The sequence below is a fragment of the Dama dama genome, chromosome X, assembly GCF_033118175.1.
Source record: "Dama dama isolate Ldn47 chromosome X, ASM3311817v1, whole genome shotgun sequence".
Classification (NCBI taxonomy): Eukaryota; Metazoa; Chordata; class Mammalia; order Artiodactyla; family Cervidae; genus Dama; species Dama dama.
The window spans coordinates 100,502,976-100,517,544 of NC_083714.1; the positions used below are offsets into that span (position 1 = coordinate 100,502,976).

Here is a 14,569-nt window from a genome sequence, read left to right on the forward strand (position 1 = left end):
CCACGGACTGTAACCTGCAAGGACCCCTCTTCATGGAATTTTCCAGGCAAGAATACTGGAGCGAGTTGCTATTTCCTACTCCAGGGGATCTTCCAGACCGAGGGATCAAACCTGAACTGGCAGGTGGGTCCCTTACAACTAGCACCACCTGGGAAGCCTTATATGACCCAGCAAATCTACTCCTACACAACTTTACCCAAGAGAAATGAAAACATGTTCACACAGTGGCCTTTACTCAAATATTCCACACATGTATTCCTAATAACCACACGTAGGAACAACCCAAATATTCAACAGCCGGTATACGGATGAAAGAAGAACAAAAGAGTATACCCATACAAAGCAATACTACATGGTAATTAAAAAAAGAACTACTAATGCATGTAACAGCAAGGATGTGTCTCAACTGTGCAAAAACTGTGAGAAACCAAACACAGAAGGCTACATATCATGTGATTTCATGTCAATGGATTTCTGGAAAAGGCACAGCTATTCAGACAGAAGAGTATCTGTGGTTGCAAGGGTATGGGAGTGGAGGAAGGAATCTGATGGCAAATAGCCCAAGGGAGCATTTTTGAACGATGGGCTGTTTTCTACATTTTAATGTGGTAGCATTTACACCACAGTATACATTTGTCAAAACCCTACAAACTGCAGTGCTTTAAAGTGCTGGCTTTTATTGTATACAAATTATACCACAATACTTTTTTTTTAAAGGAAAGGGAACATTTAAGTATTTTAATATTGGTTATTGTATCCATGTAGACCATGAACTCAAAAACATAAAAATCTTATTTGGAATTCTTTCCAGATCTGGCCAACTTCTAGGATTCCCCATGACACTTTTGTACTCTTTTGACAGGACACACAAAATTGTTCTTAACCATGTTTACAACTCCCTCTCCTTCACCTCAAGTCCAAATTCTTGCTGAGTTCTGTCCATTTTACTTCGTAAACATCTAATGTGTCTACTTTTACCCACATCCAACACATCTGCTCTAGTCCAAAGCCTCCCTCCATTTAATTGTCATCTCCCCTTCTAACTGGTCTCTTACATCCACTAAGGGTATCTGTCTCCCTCTTCCCTCCCTCTCCCTCACTCTCTTATAGTTGCATAACTGTCTATGTCTCTCTAGATAAAGGCTCCTCTCCTACACAAGGACTTGAAGGCATGGTCTAGCCCCTGTGCACCTTACTAGCAACAACGGAAGTAGAGCTTCCTCTTCTTGTCTCTCTTATGAGGCTTCCTTCACACCATCCAATTTCCTAAGCTCCTTAACTTAGATTGTCCCCAGTTTCTGAAGCCTCATGGTTAGTAAACTCCTTCAAGCTAGGCTTCAACAGTATGTGAACCGAGAACTTCCAGATATACAACTTAGGTTTTGAGGAGGCAGAGGAACCAGAGATCAAGTTGCCAGCATCCACTAGATCATGGAGAAAGCAAGGGGAATTCGAGAAAAACATCTACTTCTGCATCACTGACTATGCTAAGACCTCTGACTGCATGGATCACAACAAACTGTAGAAAATTCTTAAACAGAGCAGAGTACCAGACTACCTGACCTGTCTCCTGAGAAATCTGTATGCAGGTCAAGAAGCAAGTTAGAACAAAAGATGGAAGAGGTGACTGCTTCAAAATTGGGAAAGGAGTATGACACAACTGTGTGTTATCAGGTAACAATGGCCTCATAATATGAGACAAAGGAACTAACTTCCTTAGGACTTCCCAAGTGGCACTAGAGGTGAAGAACCTGCCTGCCAATGCATGAGAGAGTCAGGTTCAATCCCTGGGTCAGAAAGATCCCCTGGAGGAGGCCCTGGCAACCCACTCCAGTATTTTTACCTGGAGAATCCCAGGGATAGAGGACCTTACAGGCTATGGTCCATAAGACCGTAAAGAGTCAGACACGATGGAAGTGACTTAGCTTGCACACACATGAACTTACTTAATAAACATAAAGGTATTCATCTTCATTACATTTTAAGTAAACTTTGCTTGTCAGTATTTTTCAAGAAATGTTCTCATTTTATCTAAGTATCAATTTTTTGGAGAACGTTTTTCTGCTCTCCTTTTTAAAACATCTTTATTGAAATAGAATTGATATACAGCAAATTGTATATATTTAATGTGTACAATTTGATGAGCTTGGTCATATGCAAACAGTGATACTATTATCACCACAATCAAAATAAAGACATATCCAACACCTCCTAAACTTTCCTTGTGTCTCTTTAGCTTTGTTTTATGTTAGACTGTGTGTGTGTGTGTGGTGAGAACACAATATTAGATTAACTCTCAACAGATGTTGGGGCTACCCAGGTGGCTCAGTGGTAAAGTATTCACCTGCCAGTACAGGAGATGAAGGAAATGGGGGTTTGATCCCTGGAACGGCAAGATACCCTAGAGGAGGAAATGGCAACCCATTCCAGTATTCTCGCAGGAGAATCCCAGCAACAGAGAACCCTGGCGGACATGACTCAAGAGAATTGCACACACTTGGCATGTATGCATAAGCACTTATAAGGTGCCATTTCACTTCATCCTCACTAGGACCCTTGAAGAAAACCCTTTCACCCCTGCAGGACTCTGAGAACAGATGCTCCTCTCAGAGACCCTCTCCTTTTCCTTCCATCCCCACAGGAACTGCTCCGGAATCCTGGTCTGGGTCTGAATTTTATCTGGATCCTGAACAAGTTTTTCAGTTCGGCCCTCACAGGAACTTTATGACAGACCCTGTGTGTGGGCAGGAGACAGGTGTCCGGCAGAATCCTGGGAAAAAGGAGGGTCTTCAGGGGATCTTCTGAGGGAGTGTGGCTGCTGGGTGAGAGAACAAAAATGGGGTGAAGCCCTGTGAGAAGGGCTGGGGGAGGGGCTAAAGAGGCCCCTGAGAGGGGAGGGGAGGCCTGGTGGAAAGGGAGGGGAGGGGTGGGAATTTGGGGAGAGAGAGGAATTGAAGCAGCTGTCACCAGGAGATAGAATCTGGAAAATGACAGAGGTGACTAGAGGGATGTAAGGGAGTTGTCATAGGCACAGTGAGGGGACACCCTCTCCTATCTCCAGAATTCAGTAGCCCAGAGTGGGTGCTGCGATAGAGAGGACCAGGTCCCCGGGGCTTCTTCTGTGGATCTGGCATTCACTCTGAACCTCCCACGGGGCAGGATACAAAGTTACCACGACCAGAGTTGACCAGGGTGGGGTTGGGGCCATTCTCAGGACGCAGACATGGGTCTAAGGCACAGCACGCCCCTGGAATGCACCTGCCTACCTCAGGGTGACATGCTGGAGACTGCAGCCTGCAGGAAGTGCAAGACTGCAGGCCTCTCCCCCTTGGGGTTGACTGAACAGAGACTCAGTGCAAATGTCCACTCAGTAGCCCAGAGGCAAAGATGTGGGACTCTGTGTCCCAGGGTGTGGAGTGTAGGCTCTGGGGGAGGGGTGAGAAGCCTCTGAGGTAAATGGGAGCTGTAAGCCAGAGTAGCGTCCACTTAAAGAAAAACATACAACAGAAGAGTTGTGAGTTTAAGTTGGATTTGGGGTCTCCTGGGGACTATAGCCCGGGACACAGCTCTTCCCATAGCTCTGAGAACACTGCTCTGAGGAGGTAGCAGTGAAGACAATATGATTTTTGCCTAGGAAATACAAGGAGTCTAGCATGAATACTGGTAAAAGATTACTGTGAAGCACAGAGATCAGACATTGCAAGATAATCATTTTCATGCTTTTGTGTATGTGGGAAGATGCCAGAATCTGGGGTCACTGAACCTTTTCCTGAGGTAGGTGAGTGACTAAATAAGGGCAAGTTTGTCCAAAGTACAGTGTGCCTCTTCCTGTTTGTCACCCAGAATTCCTTCAGAATGCAGTGTCATTCAGGAACCACAGAGGTTACAACTTAACCCTGTAGAACTTGTTGTGAGCAACGCTGTTTCTCTTAGGGATCCTAATTCATTCCAGGCCACAGCTGGCACTTCTGAGCTGGGGTGCATCTGTGTCCTCAGGTGTGACCTGTTAGAGCTGTTTTGGGTTGGTGTCCAGGATGAGCAGTCTGAACACTTAACAGATATCTGTCCCAGGGCATGAAATCTCAGAACTATTTGGGGGGCCTTTGTCCAGAGGGTTGGGCCTCTCAGCTGTTCATGTATCTGCATATGAGAATAGCTTTAAGAGGAAGGGTGGATGGACCCCACTCTCGCAGGTCTTAGAAGTAGGCCTGTGATGTCACATTTGCTAAGATTTCTACCATGCCTCCTTACAGAGATAAAAGCTTGGGGCCCTATCCTCAGAGAGGGTAATAATGCCCAGTTCACAGAAGCCCAGGTAATAATCCTGTTAAGAACAATACTTGCTGATATGACTAGCACCCTTGATAGGGGCCCTGTGACAAACACTGTGTCCACACAGTCCCTCAGTCCATCTGCCCAACCCACAACAAGGAGGGCACCGTTAGCAGATGGGCGCCCAAGGCCCTGTGCAGATGAAAGGTCTGAGGTCATGAGGAGGGGAGGAACTGGATGTAAGCTTGGGCTCCTTGGAGGAGGCAAGGAAGACTCAGCACAACCCTGGCCAGGTAGTGGCAGAGGGGGGCCTTTGCACAGGGCCACAAGGACCCTATGACTGACCTACTGTCAGGATATGTCTCTGTGTCTCCCCATCACACACCCAGCTTCTTACCTGATGTGTGAAATGTAATCTTCACATTCCCTGGGGAGGTGGTGGGGGAAGGTACAGAGGTGAGCCTCCAAGCAGCTGGGGAGAAATCTCACATTCACCAATTTGCATGAAGCTCCACCACAAATGCAGAGATCCCTGCCTCTCTTTCCCCCATTAAATCAGTCATTGGCAGTGAGATCAGCAGGAGGGCAGTCTGGGCAGGACAGGTTGTGAGGGACCCTGTGTACAGCATGAGCCTCCCCAGGAATGGAGCATGTCCTTGTCTTGATGGGCAGAGGCCCCTTATGTGTATGAAGGGAGCATGATTAAGGCCCAGGCCATGGGCAACTGAATCATTCCCTACAGACAGTCCCTGGGGAGGGGCTTCTTTTCTCCTATAGAGACAATGTACTGTACATCATCCAGCAGCAGGGCTGGGAGCCCGTAGTTGAGTGCTAACTAAGTGAGGACAGTTTGGTGCCAGAAGTAGTCTCTATGTCCCTGTCTAATGCTCTAGCTTTGTCTTTCTCCCTGCCATCTCTGTGCCTGTGATATCATCCTTCTTTGCCTTTGCAAGACTCAATGTGACCTCACTCACACCAAGAGGGTCCTTGCCCTGTCTCTCCTGAGGGTATCATCAGTTGACATGAATGTTCACTGGGAGCAGTAGGAGGCATTCCCCTTGAGTGTAGGGGATTCCAGGAAAGGCATGCTCAGCTGCAGAAGGGGTGGGGAAGGGTTTTTCTTCAAATAAACCAAGAACTCCTCGACAATCATGTGCGATCTGGGCCTCAGAAGGAAATGGGGACTTCTCTGATAAGAACCCTCCTGTGGATCAAGTCAAAATCCTCCCAATGGCCAGAAGGCCCAAGGGACCTGGCCTTCATCACTTCTGGCACCAATCTCCTCACTCTCCCTCCATCATGCTGTGCCTGTCACATTGCCCTCCTCACTGATTTCATACACACAACACAGGATTCTACTCCCCAGTTTTTCCACTGGCCTTACCTCTGTCTAGGATACTTTTCTCAAAGATAGGCATATCTCCTCTAGGCCTTTGCTCAAATGTCACAGTCTTAGAACTTCCCTGACCACTCTTTCTAGATATCATCCCCTCTATTTCACTATCCCGATTTAATTTAAATCATGGCAGTTACAGACACCTGATAAACTACTTGTATTTGGGGACCGCATGATCCCAACAGAATGTAAGCTCCATGAGGAAAAGGTTGATTTTTCTCTTTCCTAACACACAGAGTTGTGCTTGACACATACTTTGGGGAGAATGAATGAATGAATGATGGAATGAGTGAACAAATTTAAACTTGTTGAGAGAGGCATAGCTAGACAGGCTGAGGACCCTGCTAGGGAACATATTCAGGGATGACAAGATGGTGACAAAGACATGGTCTTTATCTCACCTACGTGGTGGTGTCCTTGGGTCCCCTCGGAGTTGACCCCTTTCCTAACAGAATGGAAGGTCCTGTTGTCTCTTTCACATATTACTCGCAGTCAACGACAGAGGGCTTTCCCTCGCCAGGCCTTCAGATCCCAGTCGGAAGCTTTTTCTATCCTGCCCCTTGGGGGACTGCGGCTGACTTTCCCCCATGAGACCTATTCTGTATTGAACAGGAATGCACAAACAAGCACAATGCCAGCATAGATAAAATGCTTTCCATGCTCTCTGTTACGACAGTGATCCCCATAGAGACGCAATCTTTAGTTTATGAAGACTTTCTTCTGAGTCCAAAATTGCAGCAATCTGTGGGGTTTTCACCCTAACCTTGCCCTTCCGCCCTTTGGGGATCATCCTGGAATGGTCCACAGGCATCTATATCTGCTGTTCCCCAATCCCACCAGCAAGGGGCGCGCGAGATGAAACAGTTCTGTCCTGGGATGTACCACTGAGGGGTAGCGGTAAGCCCACCCACTCTGAAAGGTACCATTGAGAGAGGGCGTGTGCCAACAGGGAGGGTCCCCTTACACCGCGTCGGGCATGGACCGCCGCTCCCAGCCGCGGCACTCATGGAGTCACTGGGTCCATCCCCATTCGCTCCTCTTCATCTTCCCACCTCTCTCGAATCCGAACGGACAGCGGTATTAAGCGGAAACTTTCTTCGTCTCTTTTTCAACTCCACCCCTTCGTTGGTGGGACGACTACGGAGCGAGAGACTGGCTGTCGGTTTGGGTTTGCCGTCCGGGAAGCGTTCTGGGCAGTGATTGGCCACCGCGTGATTGCCCGCATTGCGGTCGCCGAACTGGAACTGACGGCGGGAGGCGCCTGTATCCGCGTGCGCCCGCGTTGGCGTGTGCGACTTCTCAGAGCACACAATTTTCCTCCCAGTTTTCATGCTTTTCTTGAAGGGGTCCAGTCCTGGTTAGTGGCGAGGTTTGGCGCAGTCGCTGGCTGTGCATGGTGACGGCGTTTCAGTCTTTAGCTCTCGCTCAGTCTGGATCATGTGGCAGCACAGGGTCATTCGCACAAATGCTTGCAATTCATGTCCAGGGAGAGGTCTCTGAGTTTGGTGTCTCTCCCTGGAGCGTAACCTGTATCTGGCAGCTTGGGATTGTGTATTGCTACGTGTGACAACACAGGTGCTGTTTGGGGTACATTTGATGTCCTTGAGCCTTTGGGCGGGGTTGTGAGTGATAGGATATTTGATCTGAGTGGATTTTGTGAGCCATAGTACAAAGTCTCTAGGATGTGTGCCTGTATACCGTGATGTGCATCTTTGGAGCTTTCTGGCTTTTCAGTCCCTGGGTGAGAGATCTATGTGTAGGCATATGCACTCCAGAATGTGAGATCACTGAGCTTTTGAATTCCGATCCATATTTGTGATGCCTCTGTGCTGCTTTAAGGATGGGTCGGTCTTAAGGTGTGAACTATCAGCTCCTTGGGGATCTATGCAGAGGTTGCAAGGTTTTCATTTGTCTGGGTACTGTATCTTAAGAGTGTATGATGTTCTTGAGTTATTAAAACTTCTGTCTTTCCGATTAGGGGGTTTTGTATTAGGTCGGTCAGTGTCCCTGTGGTTTGGGAGTCAGTCTCCATGATGTGAAGTATCTGTGCAGTTCTCATTTCTTTCTGTCTGGAAGACTTTGGGCTGTTTGCAGGGTCTCTGTCACAGTGTGCATGCTTATGGTTTCTGTTGTGTTTGAGCGTCTGAGACTCGAGCTGCGTGCTCTCTGTGTAGAGATTCAGTGAGCTCTTTTTGATGTCTCTGGGTATCTATGAGCTGTTTGGAGTCTTTGTGTTAGAAATAAAACCTCTTATGTTCTTGGCTGTGAGGTCTCTGTCCGGGAACTGAGGTTTTGGAAGCTGGCAGATATGATTCTGAAGCCTGGAACCTGACATGCTGACTGTGTGTTGTTGAGTGAATCAGTTGTCTCCTGAAATCTCAGTTTGTTCATAATTAATACAATGGGGCCAGTGCCCATCTTGGAAGTTACCTGTGCATGTTAGCAATGTGTGTAAAGGGTCTGGCTCCAGAGTGTCCTTCAGCAAATGTTTTTTGAGCACCTGCCATAGACCTGAGCACTATTGGAGGAGTTTGGGACAGGACAAATCCAACCAAGTCTCTCATTTCATAGACTTGGTGGTCAGTAAATAATCAAGGGTGGCAGGCACTATGAAGAAAGATATTGCTAGATCAGGGGAAAAGGTGTATGTAGGTATGATGTCATTATTTTATTCAAGATAATGAGGGAAAGACTCCCTGAAAGATGGCAAGTAAGCAGAGATCTGGAGGAAGTAAGGGAGCAGTCCGGGGGGTTACCTAAGGGAAGAGCATTCCGGGCAGAAGGAACAATAAATGAAACAGTCCTGGCATGGAAATCTACTTGGTGTGCTCCTGAATGTCAAGGAATCGTGTGATGTGCTGGGTTTGGCACGTAGCTCTCATTGAAAGGGGCCTCGTGCCGCTATTTCTGTTTCTCCCACAGTTTGTGGTCTTCTGCATTTCACAGATGAAGGACTCAAGGCTCCAACATGTGCCCTGCACCTTCTCTCCTACCTATACTTGAAATTAGAGTGAAACCTTATGGTCCATCATGAGAGACAGAGAGCTTGAGTGTACCAGCTGCAGGGATGGTAGCATCCACGATGAATGTCAGCCAAGCAGCAGACATCAGTTATAATCATGAATCATGCGTCATAACATTGCTCCTCTTGATGGAGGGCAGGACTTAAGAAGGAGAAAGGAACTGGGGCAAAGGAGAGAGGCAGGAAGGGGAAGCTGGAGGACAATGAGAAAGAAAACGAGTGGTTTCATCACATTATTTGGATTTGGCCCAATGCACCTTGATGAAATGATTGAATTAAGAAATGTGGGATCTGTAACCTATTTCTTTCCTGATATTGGTAAGTTTTGTCTTTAGTTATCTTTTTTTTATTCTTGTGGGTGGAAATTTATGAATTCATATTGAACTTTTGAAAGAGCCAGCTTTGGGTTTTGTTGATTATCTATACAGTTTTCCTAATATCTGTTCCGATCTCTAATTTCCTTATTTTCCTGACAGTCTCACTACCAAAGGGGTTTAATAAAGTCCCTGAGAGTTTCCCAAGTATAGTGAAATCTCACAGATTCTAGGGCACTGTTATAGCCGCACTGAGTGAGATTCACTGAGTGTAGATCATGAAATCTTCACTTTTAAAAAAGAATTCCTCAGTTCTGATTGACATGGACAACTTGTCTAGGCACTACCGGAGCAGAGGCATGGTCTTATTTTGCCTACTGCCAGGCTCATGTCTCTGTGAGCATGTGACAGGGGTTTCTTGCCTTCTCTGATGCACAAACTCAAGACCTCCAGTCTAGGAGACTCACTGACATGCTGTCTTGCTGTTCTGAGGAAGCTCTCAGACCATCGTGTCTACAAAACATCCTGATGCCAGTCTTGTCAAGCCTCCATTTGAAAGATTTCTGAAGAAATCGGATATCTATTTTGTGTGCATTTCTATGATGTAAGATCAATTTTTGTTATGTGGTAGCTGTTATTCTACATATTTTGCCATAGCCATTGGATCTTACCCTTGACTGAATAAATACAGAACACCCAGAGTTTTCCACAGTGCGTCCAGACCTGTGGCTCCCTTACTGCTGGATGACACTGAACTAGTTAAGAAGCACCTCTGTGCCTCATTCTTCTTTTCACCACATGGGAACACCAGCTTGGAGTAAATTTAACTACTTCACGGGGCAGTGTAGACCACTGACCATGTTAAGACATGGGAAATTGTCAGGACAGTACGTGCCAATTCTAGCTGTTGTCATTGCTGTTGTTAATATTACTGCTGTTCCACATTTCCCTGGAGATTGTTCCAGAGACACAATGTCAAGACCACCTTTGACCCACTGCATGGACCTTGCACTATCATTTCAGGCCTTTCGGGGCCTCAAGAATGGAGTGTATGAGGCATGACGGAGGGTTTTTTTTAAGCACGGTGAGTATCCCCCTCTTCTTATGGGGATATGGTGAAGCTTAAAGGAAATATTTAGGTTTCATCATGTGCTCATATGAAAAAGTTTAGTGACTATTCTCTGTGAAGTTAGACGTCTAATGGCCTTTCATAGGATTTGCATCATGATGGGAAAGCAAGTGGTCAATGGACAGTTATGGAACGTGAGTACATAAATTTTTAAAAACATTGTCCAGGGAAATTAAAAGGCAAAGAAATCTCATCAAATGGCCTTTTTTTGCCATTATTTTTATCAAGTCTAATTCTCAATCAAATTCTGAAGATCTGAATCTGGTGAAGATATGAAGATATTAATAGTCAAACGGTCATCAGTAATGCTTTATTTCTTGTGTAGTTTTCACATTTCCAGTTTTGTTGTGTTTCTTATTTCTTCCACTAATACTCATGATTGTTTAATCCAAGGGTGATGATATGGATATTTTCTGAGGTAAGTCATGAGGAGTTGTTCAGCTGTGTTTTGGGATGGAGAGTCTGAAGACAGGGGCACAGATCAGAGATGACATGGATCAATTGAGATTGGGGAGGTAAAAGCATGGGGACAGGGACAGGGGGATATGAATACAAGCAGAAACAGAAGTGAAGAGAGACAAGAAAGAAAGCTCACCCTTCTGGATCGTGCTTAGCTCTCCATATGTACCCAATGTACACATGTACTCCATATGTACTCAAAAGTCTTTCAGTACTCATAGCAACACTGTAAGGTAAGCATTTTTCATGCTATCGTCCCTTTTGGCAGTTGAGGAGCAGAGACACCTAGACGTTAATGGGTGGATGAATTTGCACAAAGTCACCTACCTGGCAAGAGCTGAGTCAGATGGCTGCCCAGGCCAGAGAGAAACAGACAGGTGTGGTATCTGACTCCCAATCTGGAATACAGTGCAGTGTCTAGTCTTCTGTGGATCAGAAGGCAGATCAACATGTCCATCCGCATGAAACACTATGATGGATCTGCATATGGATTGAACACAGTTTCTCCTAAGTGCATGAAAGACCATGGGGTGTCATGTCAACATGCAAAGATCACAGAGAACAGTTCCTAGTCCATATCAAGCTCTAAACAAATATTTGCCGTGACAGACATTAGTGGAGCACCCTCATCATTTTGGAAAGTAGCATAACCATAGAAATAATATAATGATAAACAGAACAACAAATACAATATGAAGACATTACCTCACCCATCTCGTAATTTTCTTAAATGAAAATTCAACCTGAAAGGCAATAGACGACGTACTAAATTTTTTTTCTCTTAAGTGTGACATTCTAGATAATTTCCAAATAACATTTTATTAGTATTTTAATTTGCTGTATATTCGTTGTTACATAGGCAGTTTTTCTATTATAATTGAAAGATGGACTGTCTGGAAACTTGTTCTCTTCAGGTGTCTTGAGGTTTCAGCATAAAAAGTTGTGTTGGTATCCCTGCCAGGTGGAAACCCAATCAGCGCACTGAAGTCAGAAGTATGATTTTTGGTACAGTAGGTAGGGAGCTGTAGGGGAGGAGAGAGGTCCTGATGGAAGGTTAGCTAAGCAGGCAAGCATTGTGAAAAAGGTCACTGCCTCTATAAGTCCAAACCAAACAACAACTTATAGGTCCCTAGGAAGACACTGGTGTTCTATCCACATAAGTGTCTGTGTTAGGACTTTCAGACCATTGCTCTTTTGGCTCCCATGATGCAGTGGGGCAGCTTGTGACACTTATAACACAGTCCTGCTTTGACTCAGGCTGTGGATGAGAGTCACAGCCTTCCCTGCAGCACCGCCCCTTTTGTGGGTGATCTGGAGCCCTTTTTGTGATGTCGACAGATTCCAACGGGAAAGGAGAAAGAAAATACAGAGCGCTGGGGGTACATGCACCATCCTTGATAGAGATGCAGGTGCAGCTTCTTACACTAACCAGTTGGGGATGAGAAGAGTTCCATTTGGTGACTCAAAGAAGAAATGTGGAAGTGAATTCAATGCAAAGGGAGAAAGCATATTAAGAGGGGGTAAACGGCTACAGGCAATGGCACCCCACTCCAGTACTCTTGCCTGAAAATCCCATGGATGGAGGAGCCTGGTAGGTTGTGGTCCTTGGGGTCACTAAGAGTCGGACATGACTGAGCAACTTCACTTTACTTTTCACTTTCATGCATTGGAGAAGGAAATGGCAACCCACTCCGGTGTTCTTGCCTGGAGAATCCCAGGGATGGGGGAGCCTGGTGGGCTGAAGTCTTTGGGGTTGCACAGAGTTGGACACGACTGAAGTGACTTAGCAGCAGCAAACAGCTACAGCTCCCATTTCTGTAGCAGGGCAGGGTGCTCCATTACTGTTGTGAGACTGCTCCATGCTCTGAGCTCTGGGAGGGAGTGTTGAGTGTTCTAAGGACCCGCCATCAACCTTAAGCAGGGGGCGCTGAGTGTGTGAAGACATAAGTCTCAGCCTTTAGCACTGACAGACACAGAAAGTTTCTTAGCCCCGCTGAGAGTGGGGCTGTGGCACCTTAGGAAAACTCAAAGGTAAGGTGGTGGTGGTTCTTTTTCAATCGCTCAGTCGTGTCTGACTCTTTTCACGAGACCCCGTGGACTGTAGCACCCCAGGCTCCTCTGTCCTCCACTATCTGCCATAGTTTGCTCAAATTCATGTCCGTTGAGTCGGTGATGCTATCTAACCATCTCATCCTCTACTGCCCCCTTCTCCATTTGCCTTCAATCCTTCCCGGTGAAAGGTTGTTGCTGAGCAATGAAAGACACCAGGAATGTCCTCTGGAGGAGAAGAATTCAATCCAGGGCCAGAGACAAGGCTTGATCGCTCAGAGCTTTGGTGTAATAAAGTTTCATTAAAGTACAAAAGAGATAGAGAAAGCGTCTGACATAGACATCAGAAGGGAGGCAGAAAGAGTGCCCCCCTGCTAGTCTTTAGCTGGATGTTAGCCTGCCAGGCACCTCCTTCCATGGGATTCTCCAGGCAAGAATACTGGAGTGGGTTGCCATTTCCTTCTCCAAAATAAGCAGCCCCCTCAAAAAAAACAGACCAAATGTGGGGGCAGGTAGTGTGCTTAGCATGTGTATCTTACTCACACCTGCCTTGAATAGCACTGACTACATGCACTCTCTCAACTGGATCAGCCACAGACACAGGAAACTAGACTATCTTTGGCCATTTCATTGTTCAGTCATTTCATGCTTCATTGGGGAAAGGATTTAAAATGCAACTGCTTTTTAAGAGCTAGAGAATTCAGAATTTGAGAGAATTTAACAAACATCAAGCAGAATGTTGGCTCATTTTCTTTTTTAAAGAAAAGTTTATTTATTTATTTTAATTGGAGGCTAATGACTTTACAGTATTGTCGTGCTTTTTGCCATACATCGACATGAATCAGCCACAGATGTATATGCGTTCCCCAACAGAAAATGAAATCTCAATTTCCCTGTTATAATTTGACTCAAGATGCTATCTTATGATAAATAAATCATGGAAAACAGAGTATTCTTGTATGCATGCCATCGAAAATGACCAGAGAATGCAAAAATTAGCATTGAAAAATGAGCATTTTAGTGTATCTGTTTTGAATTCACAACTTACATGAGTAAAGTTGAGTTTAGAAGTTAAGGGATTTCACATAATCACACACATTATGTTAAAGCTGGTACTAGAACCTACTTGAATGCCTGAGCATATTTCATATAAACTGATATTTATGACAAATGCATTGCATACTTCTTAGAAGCAGAAATTATAAAAGAACCTGAAAATTATTAGCTGTTGGTTAAAGTACTTATACTCAAGAGAAGGAAACGGTTTCCTATTTTCAATTCGATATGGCTTTGATTCTGTCTGTTTCTTTATTTGCAAGTCTGTAAGTCAGGCACTCAGGCATCTGGGGTCTGAACTATCTTTCAAAGAATATGTGAACTCTGTTATTAAAATAATAGTAATTTTCCCTCTATATTATAAAAGATATAATATTCTGAAAAACAGAAACCATATAAATTACTTTCTGAATGGATGACATACCTCCTCTGGCATTTCAACAGTCTCTGTATTTGATGCAATCTCCTCCTTGATATCAGGACCATCTCCGCCTTGACCCCCAGTCTTAGACACAGCCAATTCCTGGAGATCAGTTTCCAGGTCAGAATCTTTGAAAAAAAAAAGTATGAATTCAGCTGTAAAGCATACACTATAAACAAGGGAATGATAATATTGATCCCCTCGGGGTTATGAATTAAAAGCCTTAGACTAGTTTGGTAAAAATGTGATGAATAAGAACCTCAGGAGCATTATTCCAGGAATGTTTTGCTGGAGAAAAAGGAAAGCAGAATTTTCCAGATGTTATGACCATTTTCCCTTCCCAGGGCTGTCCTCAGACAACTCAGTTGTCCCCTTCTCTCTGTCTTGAAAACAAGGCAACATTTGAGCGACCACACTAACCTGCAAACTATACTCTCCTCAGTTTTTTAGG

At 45.2% G+C, this 14,569-nt stretch overlaps 1 protein-coding gene across 1 annotated transcript in view; it reads right to left on the minus strand.

Annotated features, from left to right (window-relative positions):
* The window catches only part of LOC133052508 (X antigen family member 5-like), a 46,443-nt gene that overhangs the window by 19,441 nt on the left and 12,433 nt on the right, over nucleotides 1–14,569 (minus strand). Inside the window, exons 4-5 of the mRNA XM_061137449.1 lie at nucleotides 14,122–14,246; nucleotides 10,920–11,072 (exon numbers count right to left, since the gene is read on the minus strand). Of these exons, the coding sequence (XP_060993432.1) occupies nucleotides 11,037–11,072; nucleotides 14,122–14,246 (161 nt within the window). The 3' untranslated portion in view covers nucleotides 10,920–11,036. The remainder of the gene's footprint in view (nucleotides 1–10,919; nucleotides 11,073–14,121; nucleotides 14,247–14,569) is intronic.